Genomic DNA, 25213 nt, shown 5'->3' with positions numbered 1-25213 from the left:
ACTTCATGTGCATAAATGAAATTGAGCTACATGTAAATGCCTTTAGTAGCCCCTACCATTTTTTTTAAAGGGACTCACTTGAATCTGAATCTTGGGATCTACATGCCTATGTCACAGTTCATGAATAATGACGGTGAGTTCCCCTAAAGGTTTATGATATTCAACTCATTCTGCAACCTTGTGCTCAGCCGCAGATGTGCAGAGCAGCAAGTAGGATACACATTTGGGGTAAACAGTAGACTTTTTGTCTTGTTCAAAAAGCACCCGTTTTTCTATTGGGTTCACAATGGGAAGCTCAAACTTTGTTTTAATGTTGTATTACTGTGTTTGCAGATCATATCAACAATGGAAATTTGACAATTTTAATTTAATGATTTCTTGTCTAAATAGCAACTAAAATACCAAAAGATACTAATAATCCAGAGATATGAGAACATTTTCAAGGTTAAGAAACATTTTGATAACTCTTGATCTCTGAGAGGTTAGTCTTAAGAACTCACATGAGCATTTAATTAACTAACACAGTTAGCTAGCTAAAATGACCATAACCTAGAAATGTTAGTGTCTTCCACTTTAACATCTCTCTCTCCAATCTATCAATAACTGATCTGACTTACATAATAGTGGTTGTTTTGTCTTCCGTTTATAAAAAAATTGACCTCCTTTAGGGTCACATATTATGCAGTCTACACTTTACCATGTGTTTCAAACACTAATATGTGTTCCTAGTCCGTCTACAAACCTCCCAATTGTGAGAAAAGTTCAACCTCTCCGTTTTTGCCTACAACACCTTTCAGAAAATGTGTACTCAAACAGGCTGTTTGGAGATTTTCCATTTGTGACATCATAAAGGGCAGTAACCCCTCCACCAGGTGGGTGACATTCCAACAGCTTAATTGTTTGTTCTGCCCTCCTAGGCTGCCTTCTCTATACAATAGGGCATGGTGCAAGAAAAGCCCAAGCCACCAAAGTCCTTCCAGAGGGGGTGGTAGAACCCAGCCCACTTGCATTTAAAGCTATATACACAGAAGCAGCCTGTTCTGAACAGGGCTGAAATAGAGGGGTTTAAAGGCATGATAAAATACAGGATCAGAGCGGATTTTTGGCAAGAAACTTCATAGACATGTTTTGGGGAGCTCTGAGACTTATTTAAACTTGTTAAAAGGAGTGTGATATGTGACTTTTAAACCCTATTTCACGTGATTCCCTTGTTTGTCACTTTGAGCAATTTCATGACACTTTCCTATCATTTGGGGAGATGATATCAAACAGTAACGTTAACTAGGAATTGGTTTATGATTAATCAAGCAGTGATATAAAAAAAAAAACATGTCAGAATTCAGATTTCTGACCAACAAACCTGGAAAAACAGCATTTAAGCTTCCAGATTCAGTGCTTACTTGCACTCTTGCTGAGAGGAGCATTAATATAAATATTTTTTATTTTAAATAGTAAGTCACAGCAGGTTATTTTGGCTAGGAAAAAGAATGAAAACATTAAAAAACCATTGAGTGTTATTCTATAGAAAGGCTCTGAAAGTAAACTAGCCTGGGTCTGTCTTATAGTAACAAAATGTTCCTATGATATTAAACTGAGTGAGCATATGGTATATATGGTAAATTACATGGGTTCAAGCACCTAACCTTGTGGAACTCTGTCAGTCACTATTGCATCTATTGTGGACTTACCATAAACATGTATGAGCTGAGATTGATCTGTTCATCAGCATCCTTAAAACTCACTCATCAACAAGCTGTATCTTGTTGAATTCCTGCTAAATGTTGTGTAGTTTAACTGTCTATTGACCATTTCTACTGTGTGAAGGAAATAAGATTTGACACAAGACACATAATCCTGCCATACTACTGTATTCCATCTTTCAAAAAAGAAAGACAAGATTTAATATTACTTAACAATATGTTAAAAGTAGCCAGTTTGGCTTCAGTGTTAATACAATATACACTCTATAACAGATTGATAGTGTGAGTATTGTTCTTTTTCAATTTCATTCTGAAAGTATTCTGATACAAGCTGGCTACAGGTCAAAAGAAAGAAAACAAAAACTGTAACTGGTACACTTTTACTCAACAGTTTGTTAAACAGTACTTAAAAACCAAAAAAAAGAACATTGTCAAGTATTATGCTTTCCTCCTTTCTGTGAAATAGGGTGGAGATGATGGTGGTGTTGGGGGCAGGGAGTGGAGACCAGCTGACCAAGCCCATTCCCTTGTCAATCATGTGGATGAGATGCCGTGCGAGGAACGGGAAACGATGGGATAGTAAGCCACAATATCTCAAATACAGCTTTTAATTCATTACATTTCTCTTTTTTTAAGTTTCCTTAGACTCTCTTTTTAAGGAAACCATCCAGACATATTAAGCATCTTTTGACAACAGTTAAGCCATTATAAGAAAATAGTTTCAGACCATGGCTTTACAGTCAAGAGAAATGCCTAACTCAGACTAAAAGCACACAAGCACGCAAGGTAAGTTAATCAGATGCAAAGTAGCAGTTTTGTGATTCTTTTTGTGTCATTTCATTTTTAGTTTAAGTTCTGCAGGTGGATCAGTCCAGATGGGTCTGTGTTGGAACCACACAGCGATGAGAACAAAAAGCAAGGCAGCGAGGGTGTGATTTGGGCACAGCAGGAGAAAAGTCTGGGAGGTCAACAGCTGGGTGGAGGTAAAGGGATGGGTGGAGGGAAACCATGTGGATCGATATAGCTGTTAAGGTACTGATTGTGTCCTGACAGTCACCAACAAATGTCCTCAATGTGCAGCAAAGGTAGCTTTCTTCAGACTAAAGTTTGACCAGTTGATGGAGAGCCGCTGGCGAGTCTGTCGAGCAGAATCCAAGCAAAATCTGTGACAAAACAATATAAAAAACGTTAACCTTGTAGAAAGTTACACAGGCTAAAAAATAAGTTTAATAAAGTTACCTAGTGGAGTTTTCTTAGGAAGTTGTTTCACCTCAGAGCACATATTGTGTAACCCTGGGGCCTAACAAAGGTGTTGAATGTATTTCTTTATGTAAAAGACTTTTCTCCTATGGGAGAGGAAACCTTTTAGGTTGTTATAAAACCTACAATTTTACTCCATTTGTTTTTTTCTAGCAGTCATCTTCAGTATTGCTGTTGCTCACACTTATTGCACATTTGTTGCATTGCCATCTCCCTTATAAATAACAAAAAAACAGTATAAATCTCCTTCCATGTGAATGTATGGATTACAGACAAAACTGGGCAGTCCAATGACAACATTACTCCACAGCCCTACTGGTCGAAACTTTGAAAAAGTACCTTTAAGACTAATACAGACAGAAAATAGTTTTAGAAATGTTTTCATCACCATTTGACATAAATAGATATTAAAGTACAAACATACCTTTTGAAATATTCCACCTCCCTCTCCGTTTCATCCATTTCAGTGCTATCCAGGTCGATGTCTTTGGGCAAGAATACATCATCTGAAACAAAACAACATACATCAATGATCATTTTGTATATCTCTTAGTAAATGTCCTCTCTGAGAAGAACTCAGAAATGTTAATTAAATTCATATATGCATCCAATACACTGCCACGGACTCCCAAGTAGGCAACACTACAGTTGAAAAAAAAACAAAAACCAGGGACATCAGAGATCCTTTGTACATTTTCTTTTTAAATATTTTCAATTTTGTGGAATTTGCACAGGATGCAGGTTCTCAAACAGATTGTTCAGACAGTATCTACAAACCGGCCTGGCTTTTTGTGTTATTCAAGCAGGTTTAAAGGCCAGAATGAGGTCAAGCATCTTTTGGGGTTGGATGTGTTGACATTACTTGATATTCTGTATGGGAGGATTTCACTTGTATTCAATTCAATTTTATTTGTATAGCACATTTCATACAAATGTAAACTCATTGTGCTTGAAGTATCTTGTCGGTAGAAAAGACTATTGCAAAGCCATGTTGTCAGAACAATTGGCCATATGGGCCCAAGTGCAACATAATTATTTGAGACTAATTAAAGCTGCTATAAGCAACTCAAAGTTCCCATGGGACAGCAGCAAGAGGTCAATGACGGCAGCGATCTGACAAATGCACACATTGAGTAACTGAGCTGTGAAGCCATGTTTATAGCACAGAATACCCAAGAGACAAGGGAGGAAATAGATACATGGCTGAACCCTGTTTTTCTTAAGGACTTCACTTTCACTTAGCATGACGGCTGTGGAACCTATCTGGTCCGATAGGCTGGTTGGGACTAATATTAGAACAAAACTATTGGACATGAGCTATATGCTGAATTTACAGCATCTAATTGTGAGTAATGCAAAAACCAACCTATTGAGCTGTTTGTCTTGTCCCCCTTCTTCTTCTTGTTCTTCTTGGTCTTGCCCTTAGGCTGCGGGGACTCTGCACTTGGAGGTTTGCCGTTCTGTTGGCTCTGCTCGGACTGGGGTGCTGGAGGAGGAGAAGGGTTTGACACAGGTGGACTTCTCCTGTCTTCCTTTATTTGGGTCAGCGGTTGTTGCTGCTGCCTCTTTCCACTGTTGCTTCTGTTACAACTCCTGTCCTCCCTCCTTGGTTCTGTGGTTGGGAGAGGAGCCAGCGCCTCAGTCTGCCTGATCCGCATTGCTTTGGTGTCTGTTGTAGCGGTTCCATTAGCTAGCTTTGCTGTCACTTCTGAGTTTTTGGGTAACTCTGGGGCCTTCTTCACAGCAGCCTCACAGTGAGCCACTTTAGCAGAGTGTTTTGTTTTAACTTTGCCGTTAACCTCGAGCTGTGATGAAGAAGTGCCATTATGGAGGATGGCTGGAGAGTTGGGGATGTTGGTCTCAGAAGGTAACCCCTTCTCACTGGTGAGTTTAGGGCAGTGCAGTGTGTTGGGTCGGGTCACGGTGTCAAACCGGCTTTCCTTCTGATCGGGGAGACAGATGAGAGTATGAAGCAATTGTGACTTTCCATTCTGAAGATTATCAAGGACGTTCTGAGCTGTCTGTTTGAGGGGCTGTGGGTTGTTTTGAGTGGGAGCGGTGTTTTCCTTTGCTTTCTCTTTCTTTTTCTTCTTGGCAGCACGATGCTGCTGCAGCGCCTGCAGCCGGAGCAATTCCTTTTGAAGCGCTGCCTCTTCCTCTTCCTGCTGTTGCCGCCGTTGCTGCTCTTCCAACAACTGCTTCTCCTCCCTTTCACGGGCCTCTGCCTCCATACGGGCCTTCTCCTCCATCTATAAATAGACAGAGATGTACACTTTTAGCACTGTGAAGTTTGACACACAGAAAAACCTAGTTGTAAAGACATGTTGATTAGAACTTGTGTGTTACTATATTTCTATGGGCATACAGGTTTTACAATGCAACCATTAAAGACTTCTAAAAAACAATGACAGTTACCTTCTTTTGTTTATGCCTGGCCCGTTTGGCTGCCTTAGAACTAGATGCAGGTTTATTGTCAGCACTGTTTATGAACTGCAACAGGTCCTCCACCCGCCTGTGGTCCTCCACCCCTCCATCTCGCTCTATTATCAGCTGATGCTCCTCACGTTTGGGCTGCTCCTCCTTACGTTTTGTCAGACGCAAGCGCAGCTTTTCTCGCATCTCTGCATAGTTTCGACTGGTAGGGGCAGCAGGAGGCTGGGAATAAAACCGAGTATGATTAAATTAATCTGCACAATTCTTACAATTTTTCTCAATTATGCGGGTAAAGGCAGTATTTCCATTTTTCTCTGTAAATCAGACTTACCCCGCCGTGGCCAAAGAACTCGCAGTAGCAGCAGTCACAGTACTTTCCTTCTTTCTGGTTGGTGGACGTTGAGGTGGAGGAGCTGTGCTCAGAGCAGCTGTCCTCGTCCTGACTCTCCTCTCCATCATATGGCGGGTGCTCGTACGTCCCGTTCCCCTCACAGCGATGTCCTTCACAGTCAGGATCACTGAAAAGGAATGATACTTAAAACTGGTCCCTGCAGTACTTACAACAAAAACAATAGCGTCTTTCCAAATAAACGGTCTCTGTCATTCAGTGATCAATGGGTTTCCATGTTTCCGAGCTTGCAGGATGTAGTAGAGCTCTCACCTGCAAACACTAGGTGGGGCACTGACAGGACCATCTAATGTGGAGGCTGGAGGCTCAGCAGGCGGGAGGCATAGGCCCTGATGGGCATCCATGAAGTCTGGGGCGGGAGCGGCCATTTTTGGAAAGGGCTGTGATCCCATTGTGGGAAGTTGCGTGGTGGGTGCTGGGGGCATGGTTGGGCCAGAGAGAGGAGGGAGGGGTGTTAGTCCTGAAGGGCAGCTTCTAGGGGGGGCTGGAGCAGTTTGTCTATGGTCCTCTTCACCTAGATTGTGAAATACATCGTCTGGAGGAGACAAAGACATAGTCAGTGAGAACCTTGTTTCGTTATCTGATACAAAACTTTAAAACACACAGTTACCATTACAAATTCACCAAAAAATAATGGAACATTAACACTTTTGTTGAAGTCAAACTGAATTAAAATAGATTTGAAAAACTAAGTTTATTAATAGATCCCTGTACAATAGTGATAAGTACCAACTTGGGAAAGCTAGGTTTAAATTTTGGAGTGGACATGAGTCTTGTTTGCTAGCTGCTAACCAGATTTATTGTTGCTGTTAAATAGACAAATGTCACTTATGATACACTTATATACAACACTACAGTACATGTTTTGATTTTAAGGATGAAAACAATCTTATGAATATTTGTAGGCTACACAAGGATATTGTCAACTCTCGTCCAAGTGCTGAAAGTAACGTTCACCACCTGCTGCCCTGAGAAACCCTGCAGCGATGTCTTAAAGTTTGGTTTAAGATGGAGTTAAGCTTAAAAATATGGAAAATCATGCATAACTCCAATTATAACTATAGTTAATATAAATTCTTAAATTAAATAAGATATTATGATTCATTAAAAGTGTTAAAAGAAGAACCATTTGATTTAGCTTCTTATCTGTACATGCTGTATAGTATTATGTTTTACTGAAATATAAGTGATATTTAGTGTGCAAATCAATAATTTGTTTCATTTTATAATGTAAAAAATATTGTGTTGTAGATATGTTATTGAATTGTTGTTTGTGTCTACAGTTTACTAAGATGATAATGATTGCTTGACATGCACTCCTGGAAAATCTACTACGACATAGAATGATAATATTAAATCTTGCAATAAAAAAAAAAAAAAATCACATCTATAATTGGAGGAAAATGAACACATGCCTCACACAGCACATCCGGGTGTCCAATCCAAGTAACTACCTTAAACCATTATGACAGAACAACCAACTTGATGAAGAAATGCTACAGATGATTAACAAGAATCATCAAGTCCTTCTTTCTTAGTGAGTAATGTATTCTTGCCACTCGAAACTATGAAAGCAAAAATACCATGGACATTTCCTGATGAGTTAAACAATGAGTGTCACACCCCTCTAATGACTCTGGGTTGAACCATCATTAAGTCAAAGAAAAGCCCCGTAAACAGTTCAAACTCAAGCACTGATCCTACTTCCTGTATTACCTAAAGAGTTGGGTCTTTTGGATGCTAGGTGGATGGGTGGGTTATTACTTGACTGGACAGTGGTGGCAGTGCAGGACACGGAGGACGTGGAGGCCGAGGTGGCCATCACCACTCGGTTGGTCTCCATAAAGGCATCCTGGAAATTGTAGAGACACTTCTTCTTGGCGCCGTTCTTCTTCTGCTCTTTGGCTTCTGAAGAGGAGCACGATGACGAGGATGAAGACGATGACAATGACGAGGGAGTGGAGGAGGAAGGAGGGAGAGGGGTGGGCAGAGAAGGGTGATCCCCTTGGGGGCCGATAGATGATGTGGGAGGGAGGGGCACGTCAGCGAGGGGCGGGCCAAGCATGTCACCTGTTGATGAGGAATGAGAGATTTGTCAGGGTTGTGACTTAACGAGACTTTTAGTAAAGCCTATGAAAGTCCAAATCTGCCATAGGATTTTACACATTAATAAAGGGTCTTACTTACAAAATATTCAGCATCTTAAAAGTATCAAATCTAAGTTTAAATCCAAATGTGAAATGGTGTCATTTTAGTTTCTGGACATTTTGCTGATGTTAGATTTAAAGTGGGTTAGGCCCTGATATTTCTGAAGTTATTCATTTTGTATTCCAATCACAAAAGTCATAAGCCAGCTTTTCAGTTATTTACACTCAGCACCAGCTTCCTAAACGGCTAAAATATAGCTGGCCATGGATGATTATTTATGGCCACTAGCATGCCGGTTTACCTTTGTAGTTTTTTATTGATGACAGTAAGAGTTTAGTTTGGGGCTTTTTCAGAGGCCCTAACACTAGCTACCATTTCACATTGCGACCCTAGACTATATGAATGATGGACTGCACAACTGCTCCCCAAAAGTGAAGCCAACATATTTATTGTTCCTCTGCTGACTGGCTGCATGTATGGGTCATAAAGCCTGTGTTCTCCATGATAACAGATGGGACATTGTGCAAACTTTAAAATGAAAATCCACATCAATTTTCTTTCATAGTCCCAAGTGTTCATTTTTCATAGAAGGTTAGTTCAAATATAACGACGATTTACAGCTCTGTTGACGAATGCGGTTCTTACAGCGCTGTATGCACCGGATTAGTCGAGTAGAGGAGGAACAGAAAGAGAGACAACATACTGAACAGGAACACAAGAGTCACTAAGCTTCCCTGCTTCAAACTTACTAAAGAATCTCTTTTGCAGTGGCCTGTGCTGACTTAAGGGACCTTTGTCTTTTTATCTGTAGGTCAAATTTGTGCTTTGGTAAGCATTAAAAGGCAGGACGTGAATTCAGTGGCTCAGCCAATCCCTTCTGAAAAAAGGGGGCTTCTCAGCTACAGTTGCATGTGAATGGTAATTGCTAACTAAAATGTCCCTTCAGTTATCAATTGAAACTCATTGTAATGGCCGGGGTTTTACTTTCTCTGCTGATTCTGACTCAGAAAATGAATTCATACAGTTTAGAGCAGCACTAAGTTGACAGTCAGAGAGTTGTCAATCAAAATGTGATTGGCCAGCCCCACACAGGCTTTAGAAATGTTCTAAACAGTGAAATGGGCTGTATTTCCATCATTATAAAAAATTGTGTCCAGACAGTTTTCATTGGATGCTTAGTGAGACTCTCATCTTGGTGTCAGAAACCCCTTTTACAGATTGCAATTCTGCAACATCGCCATAATGAAGTTCTGTTGTCAGCGTCCCAGTATGTGGAATCACAATGTGTTACAGCGTTGCGTAAGCGGGACATGCACAGCGTGTAAACACACAGTGGGAGCTCCACATACACACTTCTGCAGGCTCACCTGGCAGGGATTCAGGCAACAGCACAGACGGATTCCAGCTCTTCATCACTGCAGCATCCCACAGGTTCTCAAACTTGAGGGAGAGGCACTGCAGCGAGCTATTCCAGTCGCCTGCTCCGCCTGCACCGCCAAAACAATTCTGGTAAACGTGCTCGGGTAACGAGGGGCTGAAGGCCGGCTGTTTTGCTGCTGAGTGGTTTGATGTTGGGTTTGGGGGCAGAGGCTTAAAATGAATAAAAGAGAAGAAGAATGTGGCACATTAGTAAAGGACTTCTAAGATTTTGTTAAATTAATTTGTTGACTTTAATCTGCCCCCTTGTGGAGGATTGTTAAACTGTTACTAGGTGAAACTGAAAGACAATAAAGCTCAGTATTGTTCCTGGAACCTTAAAAAATCCCCAGTGATAAGGAAATAAATAACATTTTCCCCTAAAGAGTCTCTTACCACTTACTTACTGTCTAAAGAAAGCAAGAAGGAAACACTTAGTTCAACTGTAAGGCGTGATTCCTCACCTTGTTGTGTGAGAGAGGAGGACTGGGGGGGTAGAGTGTGGGGTGCAGAAGAGGTCGTGAGAAGTTGTGTAGGGGCAGGTGGCCATGGATGTGGGGGTAGAGGTGGAGGGCAGGGTGGGCAGGGGGAGTCTTGCTGTCTGTGAAGAACTGGTGTCCTACAGTGGGAGGAGGTGTAGCGTGGAGAGGACTGGGGGGCAGGCATGTGGCGGGGCCCAGGGCGGAGGTGCTGGGATCCTGGTTGCACACGTGGCACTCGCAGGCATGCTGGAGCTGTTCTACCTGAGAGCGGTAACACAAAGTCAGGAAATATTGTTGAGTTTTATTTTTGAGTTGACGTGCTTCTCTTCCTTACCTAAGTCATCATTATTTTTTTTATATATATATATATATATATATATATATATATATATATAGTGAAGTACAGGTACACTTCTCACATGGAGATTATGTGTTTATCCCAGTTTTTATTTGGTCAATTGTTGGTCTGACAAAACAATATATCAGACCTTTAATTGAAGAGTGTTTTGATTCATAATTCAAAGTTTGCTCTCAGCTCTCTACAGTACTTGGACACACTTTGCTCAGTACCAGAACAAGTATTTTTTTAAGTTAACATTTAAATCCTCAGCCCAAAAAGAAGCTACTCTTGATATAACCCCTAAACCAAAAAGTCCTTGCCTCCACTGCTGAATAATGACAATAGATAGCAACGTTTTTGATCGTTCCTTTTCACTTAGAACGTGCTTTGAAATAATAACCATAATAACCAAATAACAACCACAACACAGCAAGGTAGGTACAAGTGTGAAAGCACCTGTTGGTGGCTGTAAGACGGTGGAGGACTATTGGTGTTAACTGAGGAAAGCTCCTCCTGCTGCACTCGCTGCTCCTGACCGACCTCTCCGTCAGCCTCCTCCTCATCACCCTCTGATGAGCTGCTGCTGCTGGTGATGGGAGGAGACTGCAACAGAAATGAGTTGAGCAATGAAGACTCCAGTAGGTAGCAACTTTTCCCATATTACCGGTTACCCACTCATAATGAATACAAGATTCATCATAGGGAAACTCGGCAGGGAAAATTGAAAACTAATCTTGGGCTTTTTTAGAACTTACCCCTGCCTTTAGTGCGACGTTTTCAGCTTCCCCGTTGATGTCATTATGGAGGCCGTTCACAGCAGACGTCACAACACTGTTGTCCTCATAACCACACATAGGGTAGATGTCCCCGAACTTACTGGACAATGGAGGCACTTCGTCATCATCACTAATACTGAAAGGAGATGAAAGTGAGTGTCAGGTTAGGGGGAAGTAAAAAAAAAAATATATATTATCTATAAGAGAAGTGTGTTAATATCTTTATATATTATACACAAGACTTAACCGAGTCAAAGGTTTGTTACAAAGGGATAGACATGTATCCAAAATATTGAGTTTTCACACACAAGCTTAATTCTGAAATTGTTTACTCAGTGAATGCAGTGTTTCACCTAGGTTTACAGCTTTTTTTTTTTGGGGGGGGGGGGGGGGGGGGGGGGGGGGCACATACGACATATTTTCCAACCTATGCTCTCTGTCTGCTGGTGAGATTGTGCTCACCTGTGTGTGCACGCACGTGTCTGCGATACAGAGAGCAGAGGAGAATTGTAAACGCTTAACCATGTAGAGACAGAAATGACATGCCGTCATCGTGTAAATAACGTAAGGCATTTAGTTTGTTTAATAAAATGACAAGGTGGTATCCTGAAATGACTTTTGTTGTGATCTGGCATTATATAGAAAATACAATTACGGTAAATAAAATGAACTTCACCTTGGGGGGGGGGGGGGGGCACTTGCAAAGCCGCTTAACTCTTTTGTGTGGTAAAACTTTCTTGTATAGTTATAGCATAGTATACTATGCCCCTTTCTTTTTAAACAGTTATGGGAGATATTCATTATTCTAAAGAACTTTATTTATCCATTAGGAACTTCATTTGTGTAAAAACAGCAATGCAAACACAACATCATTTTTTGTGGATCTTCCTCTTGTTCTCTGCCTTCTCTCTCTCTGCACACAATGTTGTTTTTGTGCCTGTAAGTTCATGACAGACCTGTTTAGTTTGGAGTGTCAAAACCATTTCCTGGAGTCTTGTGTATTTTTATGCCATAACTAATGGTGGTGTCTTTATACTTGTTAAGTAAAAACTGAGAACATATTAAATGATCTAATCAAATAACAAATGCAGCAGTTATTTATACTCTGTAACTTATGAATAAATCAAATAAAAGAAATGGTGAAGTGTACTGCTTAAATCCCTTGAGCTGTATTCTGCCTGACTCCTGAAGGAATGATAAGTTACCCAACAATAATGACCATTGGTGACTTTTTCATTATGTGAGTGCTTACAGTCTCTAAGCTGTCTGCCTCTTTCTCTTTCTTGTTGCCTCAGTAAACAGTATTTTGGGGTTGCAAACTCTTTGTATGTTATTTAGTTACCAACACGCGTTAGTCCACACAAGTTTACCATGTACCGTAATACATGCTCAGGCGCTGAGGTTTGTCATTTAAAGGGTAAATGGACTTGAACTTGTAAAGGGCTTTTCAAGTCTTCTGAACTCAAAGGGTCAAAATCAGTCATTCACACACTGATGGCAGAGGCTACCATTCACACGCACACCACTGCTGCAGACAGGGGTTCAGTGTCTTGCCCAAGGACACTCCCACATGTGACAGCAACCTCTAAATGTCACATCGTAACCATAGAATATGACTCAAATAAATTATAAAGTAAATAAATCAAGTAAATCATATTTTACTGAACTGCTCACGTGCAAAGAGAGAGAAGTGCATGGACATGTGCCGTTGGGCAGAGGTTCTTTCGGGCACGAGGATTAAGTTCTAGGAAATGTCAATTTTTCAACTCTGCTGATGGGCGCCTCACGTCCACACTGCTGGCATGTTAGCTTGCGTGTGTGTGTGTGTTATAAATAACCATTTGATGGCACAGGTGACTCACAAGGTGTTGGTGTCCCCTTCGGGCAGAATGAGCCGTGGATGCTGCTGAATGGTGATGGGAGAACTGGAGTTGGAGCCCGATGCTGAACTGCCCGAGGAGAGACTTGGAGGGTGAACCTCTGCCAGGTAATCCCGACGAGGTTCACCCTGCAGAGGGAGCTTAATGTGGAGGTCCTCAGCGATGGGAGAGTCCATGATGCCACACGTCAGGATGTGGGAGAGACTACAGTCGTCACATGTGCACCTGTGAGAAGGTACGAGTGATTCATTTGTCAATAAAGGCAGTTTCACATTTATTTTCACTTTTTTAAACCGACGCCAGGGCAGATAAAAACTCGGTTGAATCATGGAAACTTACCGTCTTCTATAGTTGCAGTTTGGACAGTCTGGAATACCGAGCCGAGATGAGAGCATTCTCATAGTGTCTGTGACGTTGCTGTTTCCAGAGGGGCATTTTTTGCTGCTAGGCAACTTTAAAGAGAAGAAAATGAAAAAGGGCTGTGAAGCACAGAAATGCACATTTTAACCTTTAACCATGATGGCAGCGTATTCTTGTAGTGTACCTGTTCTTCTATAAATCTTCTCTGCTTAAAGAACTCCCAGTCCTCCTTCAGCATCCGCTGCTTCGTCTTCAAAGTCTGGAAACGGACAGGTAATGAAACGGACATGAACTTATAGAAATGAAAGAATTCAAAATACCAAGAGAAGAAAAAAGCTCACTAAGTTGATTTGTATTACATTTTTAAGCATCTTACGTTTTTGCTTATCAAGGACTTGTGCGGCTCTGTTCTTTGGTTAGTGAGACTCTGACCCTCCACCTTAAAAAGCAGCTGCAAAAGAGAAATCCTTAAAGCTCCAACTAGTGATTCCCCCCCACGCAAAAATCATTTTCATTTCGTGTTTTGTCTTTAATGTGGTCTTTAATGTGTTACCTGTTCGTCTACATAGTCATCAATCCTCTTCTCACATTCCTGCCATTCAGCCGCCACTGAAGCCATCTCCTGCTGCAGCTGCTGGTAGCTTTCTAACAAGGTCCTGTACATGTCTTCATTGTATGTATCATGCGAGGCTGTGCCATGGCTGAAAAAAGGGGTGCCGAAAAAGACAAGTTTAAAAAATCTGGTAATTTCATTAAAGAAAGATTTGTGGATCTGTGTTAACTTGCATCAACAATTCTTGAAACAGAAGTGTAAAACTGTAGTTTATTTTGGGTCTACAGCAAAAATGGAGTCATTACTTCTGTCTGTAAATGAGTAAAAGTATATCTTACTTCAGCTGTGCAACCAGTGCAGGTAAACTGCTGTGCAACATCGGTTCAGAGAACACCAGATTCTCAAAAAGGTGCTTGTTGTGCAGCTCCCACGTCACCTGGAATTTCTGGAGGTGCTCATTCTCCTGGAATACAGGAAACACAAGTAAGAATCATAGCTGGAAACACAATTAAAATCCTCTGTGAATAGCTTCCCATGCCAGCTGCAGGACGGCTAGTACTCGTACCAGGGTGAGCAGGAAGCTGCTGATGGTGCGTGCAGCTTGACAAAGGGCGCTGTACTCCTCTAGCAGCAGGGAGATGATCTGGTAGGCCTGAGGGGGACCCTGGGCTGCACCTACATTTCCCACAGCACCTGGCGTCTTGGAACCTTTAGAAAGGTGCTTCAGTAGCCGCAACTTCATTTCTAAGACGTATTCGCGAGCCTGCTGCTCCAGCCGTTGATATAGCTGGTATGGGTCCTTCTCACAGAGTCTATTGAGTGGAAAGAATATCATAAAAATGCTGACATATTATGCTCTGGACATGTTGGCATAAAGAGAACCCAAACCAAGAAAACCAAAGAGAAAGCCTCCTGTTGATATTCTTTTCAATATAACTTCCCACAGTGAGTCACAGCCAAAGATCAATCGGACATTCATGATATCAAGGAAATAAACATGGGATTTTATGGACCAAACGTGACTGGTTACAGAAAAGAAGCTCATTGACATGATTGCTTTCTGATTGTTTTTACAAAGGCTTATTTCCTGTATCCAGAGGAGGCTGTAGTAGCTCAACAGAGACCCCTAGTGGACAAACACACACACAGCAGTTTTACCTATCAACCAGCTCCTTCATGCCGTCCTTGTCTCTCTCCAGAGGCTGGTCGTGGTCATCTGCTAATGAAGTTCCTGTCTGACGGTAGATGCAGCGCACCAGGTACCGAACCTCTGACCAGTGGTTCTGTAGCTGCTGGGTCTCCCTCTCTGACCCAGCAGAGATCTCCCTGTATTTCAACAGACAACAGAAAACACTACTTTAAAAAGGAAGATTAAACAACAACAAAAAAATAAAGATCATTCGGTTGCAATCCATGTGAACTGACCGTCTCTCGTTGCAGGCGTCGCAGCTGCACATGGTGTCAGCAGGCAATGGTGCGGTGAGATCCGGGGCAGGGAGCATGGGTAGTGTAGGCACAGCAGTGGTCAGTCTGTCCCCCGTAGCTGCCTCCTGGCTTATGTTTCCGTTACCCACAGGCATGTGCAGAAGGAAGTCCTGGCTCTGTAGGAAATATGAAAAACAGCAGAAGAAGATAAATATTTATTGTCATACTTCAAGAGAGAAAACATTTTAACAGCTTCTTAAAAAGACCAAAATTAATACTCATGAGCGACTGAAGCAAACAAGTTCAGCGACAAGGTAGACTATTTCTATATTGTTATTATTATTAAAGCCTGAATCCCCTGCCACGGGGAAGGTGTCAGATGAAGTGATTAAAAGCATGTAGCTAAAACAATTTTATTTTACATGTTCCACAACGAAGATGATGATGAATGACACATTTTACTGATAAAAGAAAGTAGAATCAACAAGGAGTTCATTGCTGCCACAGAGGTCACAAAATCAACACGATCCGGATGGTTCTCCGAGGACCTTTCAGTGACGAATCTATTACTGTGTTACTTGTTGGACCAAAGAAGATTCCAATGTCAATTCCAAAACATTCTGCAATGGCACATCACATGACTAGTGCTGAACATCGGCAATATTTCTGTGATACAATACAAATCTTGATACAGACGCTACTTTGAAATATATTGAGATATATGGGTATTTGGCAAGACAATTGTTTACCTTTTTTTTGCAATTCAAGAGAAATTGTAATTGTATAAACAACATGCTACCATTTACTTCCACTCTGAGATAAAGACGTCTATTTATATCCAATAACAGAGGGCATCTGCCTTTATATCTATATCTTCAAACATCACTTTTCCACCTGTCTATGCTCTCTGAACAAAGGCATTGAAATGTGCCTTCATTAGTAGACAAAATGCAGTCTCTGAGAATGGGTACAGCATCATTAAACAAATGCAATATTTAAATATATCAGCCTTTTCTTAAAGGGGTCATATTATGCTTTTTCTGGTTTTATATGCTCTTGTGTAAAAAGTGTGTTTTCCAAGTGTCCTGTGCATGTTTAGGCACATCTATGTGCAAAAATACAAAGTCTGCGGAAACGCAGCTTCTCCTACGTCCTCCTGTTAGCTGTAGCATTAGCTGCATATAACGCTCGGTTCTAGCCCCCCTCGATAAAAATGTTGCCAGTGTGACGTCTTGTCAGTGTGATATCACTGATCTAAGCCCATTGGCTCGTTGTGGCAAGCCCTGCAGCTCATGTTGCAGGCCCATTAACTTCTGTAGCACGCCCACGATATGCCGTAGCCTGCGGTAGCACAGTAGTGCTAAGGTGCTAATGTTTTTGCTCTGCTCGGATCCAAAGTGGCTGCATTCCCAATATGGTAAAAGGGGCGTGACATTTCCGAGAACCGTGCTGAGCGACTGACCAATTACGCTAGAGTCAACAGACCGATCAATCAGATCAGACTTGGCACACGTGGGGACTCTGAACGTGGGCACTTCAGAGCCTTAGAGAGAGTCAGAAGTGAGCCGGTGCATGGAGCGGCAGTACATGAAAACAGACACTTTTTTCAAACTTTAGCTATTGTGAACATACTTAGTAGGTACATAGATTAAATATACGAACCCCAAAAAGGGCATAACATGACCTCTTTAAGGCCTTTGCACACCAAGTCCGTGTTTTTCAGATCCATAATCCGGGGGGGCGGGGGATAACTTTATGCACAGACACCTTGCACACTGAGTCTGATGCCTTTATTTTTCTATTAATTGTGAAAATTCGTAAAGCAGAATGGGGGGTCCATCCACATTAAAACGAGACAAGAGCGAGTAAAGTTTCACGTGTCAATAAAGGAAAGTTTTTCCTCTTAGTAATGAATCAGCAGAATAATCCTGATCGCTTCCAGGTGTATTTTTCTGGAATATCAGTGGTGCGGTTTGATTCTCCGCTCTTTATACTGGAACCACACTTTTAAAAGGAGAACACCAGTTTCTGCAATGCAATTGATCTTTAACAGCGGCTGACAGTATGGGGGGGACACTACTGACACACAGAAAAAAAAACGCACACCTGTTCCCAACTAAATATGACGGGCCAAAGTTTCGGAGCCAGTGTGCAAACATGATTGACCCAACATGGGATCGTACTTGCTTTTCAATGTGCATCAATTTCCGAAGAAGAAAATGACTCAGTGTGCAATGGCCTTTCTACTCCTACAGATGACCAACCTGCTATGAAGAACTAACGTGTTTATGTAGCCAATGATGTAAGTTGAAGTGGTCTGGACATTGTTAGGTCTAAACAATACATTTCTCATCACTGTAACAGCTATAAGGCTGAGACAGAAGCCAAGCCGTGAGCAGACAACAATGAAGTAGAAGGTGCAGGTAAGTACAGTACAGATGAGCAAATCTTTGGAGCAAGTCTGTTCAAGAAGCTGTTATACCAACAATATCCCACCACTGTACTATTTAAATCACATGTTTTGGAGTACTGGGTTTAGCAGTCAGTCCCAAACCTCTGCAGCTAAGATATTAGCCTCTCAGGTTTCTTAAGGAACCTTAGTCAAACTATTGAAGCTTTCTGTTTCAGAAAAGCTTTCTGCAGCTGTTTTAGAGTTAAACAGATTAGATATTACCAAAATGCAATGATATTAAATCAGCATAGTATCCAACTGAGGATGCAATGGAACAATACATTATGAGGAAACCAAACCCAAGACAAACAACAGGGCTGAGGCAGTCACACCCACTACTGAGGAAACTCAAACCCTCTGACGTACCAGACAAGACGTCATTGAAGTCTGATCAAATGAATACGAACACTACTAAAAGTACCAATGAAGGTTATGAGTTAATATCACTAATACTGTAAGTGTTAAGAAAACATTTGTGCTTGTACAAATTTAAAGCAGGCAGAACTTGTTAAGCAATTCTACTATATTATTTTAATACTACAAAAATTGACAAACAGGGAAGTGCCCTTAAGTTATTATAGGACAGAACTGCTGCACCCAGCACACTTTACATCAATTCTACCAGTACAAACTATGACTTTTTAGACATTCCTCTATAACATACAGACTTAATCCTATTCAGTGATTTAATTTCCCGGTCCAATAGGTCAGATATAATTCATGAAACTTCCCCTTATTCAGAGACATGACACAAATGTATTAACAGAAAAATTGGGACAGATTTTACACTACAAATGACACTACTTGTAGTTATGAGTGAAGACAACACATTATGAGTTTACTTAAGGCTCAGGTCACACACAGCAAAAGTAGAGCCAATTCACAGCCCAGGAGTCCAGTCATAGTTCTGACAATCAGCTTTAAGCTCTGCTTGGTGAAAAATAAATGCTGCAATGTTTATTGGTTAAAGTCTAGACGGAAAGAAACAGACTTAATCATACGGCACTGTTAATCTGACCTGATATGGAAACAAACAATACAAGGAAATAGAGGTGAGTAGGGAAGTAACGATTCACTCAACTCACAATACGATTCACGATACTGGGTTCACAATACGATTCTCTCATAATTTATTCACATTCTGACTGAAAAAGATTCCTTTAGGGGCTGCAAACCCACTTGTCAGTGTGGTTTGGCCTTCTGATGTTTTTTTTTCTCACAACAAGGGGAGGTGACTGGAGCTTCTCATTGTGGTGTCGATTAAATGCTGCATCATGTTGGCTGTGCTATTTGTGTAGTTCCCTGTCTTCTTGCAATATTTGCACACAGTTTTTGTCTTTTCTGTTATCTTCTCATCTCTTTCATTTACTGTCTTGGGGAAGCCAAACTGCTTCCACACCTAAAAGACGGTGGTGCGTCCTCAATTTCAAAATCTTGCTCTACAGCTGCTGACGCTCACGATATTATTGGGATTAATTTTTCAGAGTACCAATGTGAATCTTCACACCTTTGAAACGATTTATCACGATTTTACGATTAATCTTTACATCCCTAGAGGTAAGTGTCTCCTCTTCGAATTCGCTGTGTAGTAATTAGGGTTGGGAATCGGAGGGTGACTCGTGATACGACATGTGACGATATGATAAGCCAATAATATCATGATACAGTGATTCTACAATATTTGGTATATTGCAAGACAATCATAGAATCAAACAAAACAACATCTGATACCTCTTTAAGGCAAACTGCAATATTTAAGCACTTTACTGCCGTGTGTTCATGTCATCCTCATTCATGTCAAAAGCACCACCTTAAGGTGTCATGAAGTAGTGACGCAGAGAGTCAAATAAACAGTGAAATCTGTTTATAGAGCCACATCTTTTTTTAAATTAAAATATCAATATTTCGCACCAGCCATGTGATACACAAGTCAGGACGACGATATATTGCCATATCAATATTTACTATACTATAGAAGTAAGTAATAGTCATTAATCCTATGAATTACAGGAAATAGTCCCACCTTTACAGTATAATCTCAGAGGTGGAGAAGCGACTCTGTATTGCATTGAAAAAGTAATTACTGTGAAGTGATTTTTCAGGTTTTTAGCTGGTGTTCTAGAGCTAGCTAAGCACACGGACAGGCTGTCTAACATAAAGAAGATCTTTACATGAGAAGACATTAGTCTGAGACACTATGGCATCCATACAACAGAAACCTGACAGGTTATTTACATTCAAGCACATCCAAGACATCCAGCGTCTCCGAATACACAAATGTAGTCTTCATGTATCAGAAGATTAACGACCAGTAGGCCTTTTCCCGGCAGCAGAAGCCAGGCTCTCGGGTAGACGGCGAGGTGATCTGGCACTACTACCACACGACGTCCCTGATGCCCAGCCACTAACATCGGACCGTGTCGTCCCTCAACCACCGCCCGACGCCCAGCCTCCACGATCTGATTGTGCCGTCCCAACCAACCAACACCCGACGCTCAGTCAGCCCCATCGGACTGTGTCGTCCCCACAACCATCGCCGTTCTCATTCATGCACGGCCTGCTCCAATCCCACTTCAGCGGCAAGGAAGTGTGGACAACAGGAACGCAAGGAATACAATGCCTTCTCATTATCCCATTGCGCTCTTTTGTAAAGCATCTCGAGACACTTGTTATGATTTGATGCTATACAAATAATGATTTCATGATTGATAATTCACGTCGACTGCCCTTGATATTATTTTATTCTTTGAAAGTGAAAAAGGGTAAATATATGAAATGATAGTATGTTATTTAGAACTTCTTATAATAGTAATAAATGTCAGTTTGCAGCATTTGTCAGTGCTGGCAAAGAGATTTAGGTGGAAACAAGAGCTACATCATCCAGTGATTACTGACCACAGCTGTATGAGTTGAACTGCAGACTTTTGGCATCAGTGCAACCACAGATACGTTTTAAAGCAATGGATTCTTACAAAGAACAAGTGGACTGAAAGTCCTTTAGCCTATAATGCCTCCACTCCAACACCACAACTTTTCATACCCAGGTGACTTACCCCTAACGACTGTTCCAGAGCCGTGTGTCGGTCCTCCTTCTCCACTGTGCGCCTGCAGTCAGAACACACCCACAGAGGCAGCTGGAGGGGACTGGGTGTTTTGTTGAGCTGTGAGGTACCGTTCTGGCCCGAGATCCCTGCCTCTGAAGGCATGGAAATCTCTTTACGCTCACATCGGCATAAGAGGCATCGATCACCGGCCGTGTAGGGGGCCCGCTGGTTCAGGCCGAACGTGAATGGGGTCTGTGAGGAGAATGTAGGAAGAAGCAGAAAGAGAACATTTTAAAAATCAACAGGACAGTCAATATAGCATGTGCAAAGCTACTGTTTGATGAAATTTTCAAAAGGCTATACAACAGGGTTAAATCTAAATAGAATGTGAATCTTCATTTGGCTACTATTACAATGTGCAAGATATCTAGTGAATTAAATCATAAAATGACCTTAATATATCATCAGATAGTAAGGACAGTATGGATTCCAGTCTGAGTGGTCTGTATTTGTTTTGACCAGAGAAGGTAGGCAGTTTTAATGGTAAATGGACTTGAGCTTGTATAGCTATTTTCTAGTCTTCTGACTACTCAGAGCTTTTACACTGCAGGTCACACCTAACAAATCACACCCATCACACTCTGATGGCAGAGGCTGTTATGCCAAGTGGCCATCAGAAGTAGCTCATCAAATTCATACACATTCACATACATTTATACGCCGCTGAAACAATGGGAGCAACTTGGGGTTAAGCGTCTTACTCAAGGATACAATGGACATATGGCTGCAAGAGCTGGGGATCGAACCCCCACCCTTTCAGAGATGACTGACTCTACCACTGTGCCACAGTCTCTTTTCGCTCTTTTTAAGATACCCCCACATGGCTGTTTGAACACCCCTCGGTTTACCAGATATGAGACCAGTTATCACTGCAAACCAACAGGGCACGCAAACTGGTTCAGATAGAACTGATTCTACCCGACCTGAAAAGCCTCAGCATTTCTTAATAAGCTCCACGACCAGGAACGTGATAAAAGTTAAAACCAGGATAAATATTGGAGATGCATTTTAAAAAGTGGGACAATTTATATCTTTGCTGACTTTGTCCTTTATGTGTGACTTTTGTTTTCTGACAGACAAAAAAAAAAAAAACAAGAAATAAAGAAAGAAGAGCAACAAACCAGATTGTTCAAATATTTGACCGCTATATTTGATTACTGCAAAAGCATAACACCAGCACCATTTGTATATTACCAAAAACATCCAGATGGGTTTACACAAACATAATGAAGCACAGGTGAAGAGTCAATGATTCTGGAGCATCAGGTGGATTATTTGATTTAACATTTGTGCTAAACCAGTTGTCTTAATTGTAGGCAGTAAGCGTCTTACTGATAACTTATTTAGCATGCATGTAAACAGAACAAAATATGTTCAAATAAATATAATGTCATCATCAACTGTCTTGGTGATGTATTCTGGGTTTTCTGTGTAGTTCGTTTCTATGTTCGTAGAATGTCATTCTGCGTCCCCAAATCACTGTCACAGGGTAAATTAATTTGTAATTGAAGCCAATTCTCATCTTTCAGAAAATGTTTTCATGACTTTCCTTGAAATATGGCAAACAGGAAGCTACATTATCAGTGCGGCTAAGATTGAGTTTACAGACAATGATCATGTTTAAGAAGTGTGGCCTGAACGTAAATAATCAGAATTGAATATACTTCATGTCTGTGACGAGGTGTCAGTCCAATCACTGAATGTTTCGAATATGATAGTGAATAAGTGCTATTAAACAGGGACCTGATTAATCAAACTTTTTGTGGCCATTCCATTTTAGCGTTCCTTACCTTCTGTCAATAACATTTAAATGATATTAAGTAGATGGACATAACATAACTACAGAAGAAGAACTTGACAGTGCCCTTCAATAAACTTATGTAACATCTAAAGTACATTTACCTGAAGGACTCCAGAGAAGTCAGCATTCACTGGTCCTTCCGTGAACTGGGGTGTAATGCTGTTGTTCACTTTGACCTAAGGGATAAGAACAGCTCAGTGTTTACATAGAACCGACCCCTTATTAGTTTGATAAGTAGCTAAATGTGGAAAAACTTCATAAAGACGTCATACACAAGTGATTCCTCCATCATAGAGATGTATCAATTCGTTAAGGACCTTTGGCTGAATTACTTGATGTGTAAGTTAATTAATATCCCATTTTAAACCTTTAATTGGTGAAGTGAGGAGCAATATTACGTAGTTCCCAAACTATCTGCATCTGGTTCACTTTCCATGCAGGTGCCAGGCAGGCAATACTGTCAGGCCTGCCCAGGCTAGGCAGGTGAAGTATAACATAAACACAATGTGTCTGAAGCCAGTATTAAGAGGGTTAAACTAAGAGAGAGAGTAAGAGTAAGGGTTAGACTAGAGTAAGGCAAGCCGTATCATGATTAAACACTTTTTCTAGGAGTAGTATCTCTTTAAACCTGTGTATGCTCTTTTATCAATTTGAATAAACCTGGCTGATTAAATGTAATAAAGACAATGTGAGCGTAGGGTTTGAATACAACTCAAAAAGGTGGATAGCTGTGTTTAACCTCTACTATATACATGCTTTGCGAACCTATGATGTAAAAATAAAATAAAAACTACAACAACAAAGCTAAAACGTGAGGACAAACTTACACCTTTATACAATGATGTCACACTTGATGGAGAGGGAGAGGTCACAATATGTGTGCTCGTTGGTTGGGAGGGGAGTATGTTTTGCACAGTGTAAAAGTTAATACACTGACTGATTACATTCAACAACGATTTGACTGAGGCGCATTATCCTTTAACACACAATAAATACACAATTATAGGCTACACTTACGATTCTGTGACCCCCCCCCCCCCCCAAAAAAAAGCTTGCACCTTACTTTCAAACCAACACCAATGAGAAACTAATAAAACAGAAGTAAGTAAAACACCTCAAAGAGTCAATTAAAGTTTCTGTTTTAGTTATAACTTCAAAAGGCATGTCTTGGCTATCTAAAGCCAGACAGCGGGTTTTAAAAGGCGTGTATTCTAACAAACACAATCAAGTTGAGCCCAAGACGAACCTTTATAAAGAAAGCTAAATGTAAGCTCGGCTTTTATAAACACACCAAGGCCCGATGTGGCTGAAGTTGTTAGTCCTCTTAACTGTTAGCATTAGCTAGCCTACATGTTTATACATGTAAAAGCGGCCTATCTTCTACTGTGGTGAAGCTTGTAAGCACGTCCAGGTAATCTTGACATTGCCAATGTAATCCCCACCTCAGTGAACTTTTTAAGAGCTCAAAATAATACCCCCCGCGATGTTTAAAGTTGTTTATTCAGCTACGATCTCTGGACTCGAGCTAACGATGATGGTCTCGGCGTCTTGTGTGTTTACGATAGTTTGAGTCAACACACTTATGACAGCGTGACATATTTGATCACCTGGGTGATTTAGTAGATGACAAAAGGTGTTCGACTGAGTTTCTTTTAGCAGCAGACGCGTTCACTGAGTGAGTTAAATTCATGTTACGACGCGTAGAGTAGTGTGAGCTAGCCGTGTTACTCGCATCGGTGTCGGGCCTCAAATCAGATTTGTGTCATTGATAAAACACGTCTGCACATCCAGCGGCTCAACGCACAGGTGTGACAGTCTTACCTCTCCGTTTAAGCCAGTGATGGAGGCTATAGTCCCGTTGCCTGTGCTGCCAGGTGTTAAAAAACTGACGACAGAGGCAGGTGATGCTGTTCCCGCACAGCCTAGGGCCGAAGCAACCCCGGCCTTGCCACTGCTGGTGTTGCAGACAGCACTGCAGCTACTGCCACCGCCCCGCTTGTTCTTCCTGCGTTTAGCCCCTCGTTTAGCATCGGTTGGACTCATTTTTTTTTGTTCTCCCCCACACACAAGAGAAGCGAGACAACTTTGCCGTCCAGACTTGGCGGGGTCTCAGGTGGAATGCCCGGCGCAATCACTCGGTTGTAAAAATCCGGGGAGAGCGGATTTAGAGACTCCCAAAACGACAGACACTCAGTTCCATCAAAGTGCAAGCCGATTTCATAGATTCCAATATGGCCTCCTAACTGGACTGCCCCCAACTCGGCTTCAGCCTGCGTTGCAACGTAACTGTGCGTAACCCATCTCGGGGCTTGTGGGAAATTGAGTTTATGTGTGTGTGTGGGGGGGGGGAAGAAATCCAGTGGGAGGAAATTGTAGTTTGAATTTAACGTTTAAGAAAAAAGTTTGAACAGCTGATGAGTCGGCGAATTTTCTGATATATTTTACTATGTATATATAATAATAATAATTATTATTATAATAATAATATAGTATAATAATAATAATAATAATAATAATAATAATAATAATAATAATAATAATAATAATAATATAATATAATATAATAATAATAGTAATAATATAATATAATATAATATAATATAATATAATATAATATAATATAATATAATATGATATAATATAATAATAATAATAATAATAATAATAATAATAT

At 41.0% G+C, this 25213-nt stretch overlaps 1 protein-coding gene across 4 annotated transcripts; it reads right to left on the bottom strand.

The window, feature by feature from the left end:
- Positions 1–1852: 1852 nt before the first annotated feature.
- On the bottom strand, positions 1853–24783 carry fam193a (family with sequence similarity 193 member A). 4 transcript variants are annotated; one of them, XM_065956405.1, is made up of 23 exons: positions 24361–24783; positions 22641–22715; positions 20688–20930; positions 15183–15358; positions 14916–15083; positions 14323–14569; positions 14096–14220; positions 13758–13905; positions 13581–13655; positions 13389–13463; positions 13184–13296; positions 12827–13069; positions 10944–11100; positions 10645–10791; positions 9831–10109; positions 9318–9540; positions 7567–7872; positions 6055–6337; positions 5725–5911; positions 5376–5615; positions 4327–5209; positions 3385–3466; positions 1853–2863 (listed from the first exon to the last, which is right to left on the bottom strand). In XM_065956405.1, exons 1-23 carry the CDS (start codon positions 24580–24582, stop codon positions 2770–2772), a joined length of 4791 nt encoding a protein of 1596 aa, XP_065812477.1. In that variant the 5' UTR covers positions 24583–24783; the 3' UTR covers positions 1853–2769. The 4 variants fall into 4 exon arrangements, with proteins under 4 accessions (XP_065812477.1, XP_020495354.2, XP_065812491.1 ...); XM_020639698.3 differs by having other exon boundaries at positions 7519–7872; positions 24361–24782; XM_065956419.1 differs by lacking the exon at positions 10645–10791 and having other exon boundaries at positions 7519–7872; positions 24361–24782.
- Between the last annotated feature and the right edge of the window lie 430 nt (positions 24784–25213).

This window comes from Labrus bergylta, chromosome 1 (genome assembly GCF_963930695.1).
Source record: "Labrus bergylta chromosome 1, fLabBer1.1, whole genome shotgun sequence".
Taxonomy (NCBI): domain Eukaryota; kingdom Metazoa; phylum Chordata; class Actinopteri; order Labriformes; family Labridae; genus Labrus; species Labrus bergylta.
The sequence above is the reverse complement of the archived record's forward strand: the minus strand, read 5'-3'. Positions and strand labels throughout refer to the sequence as shown.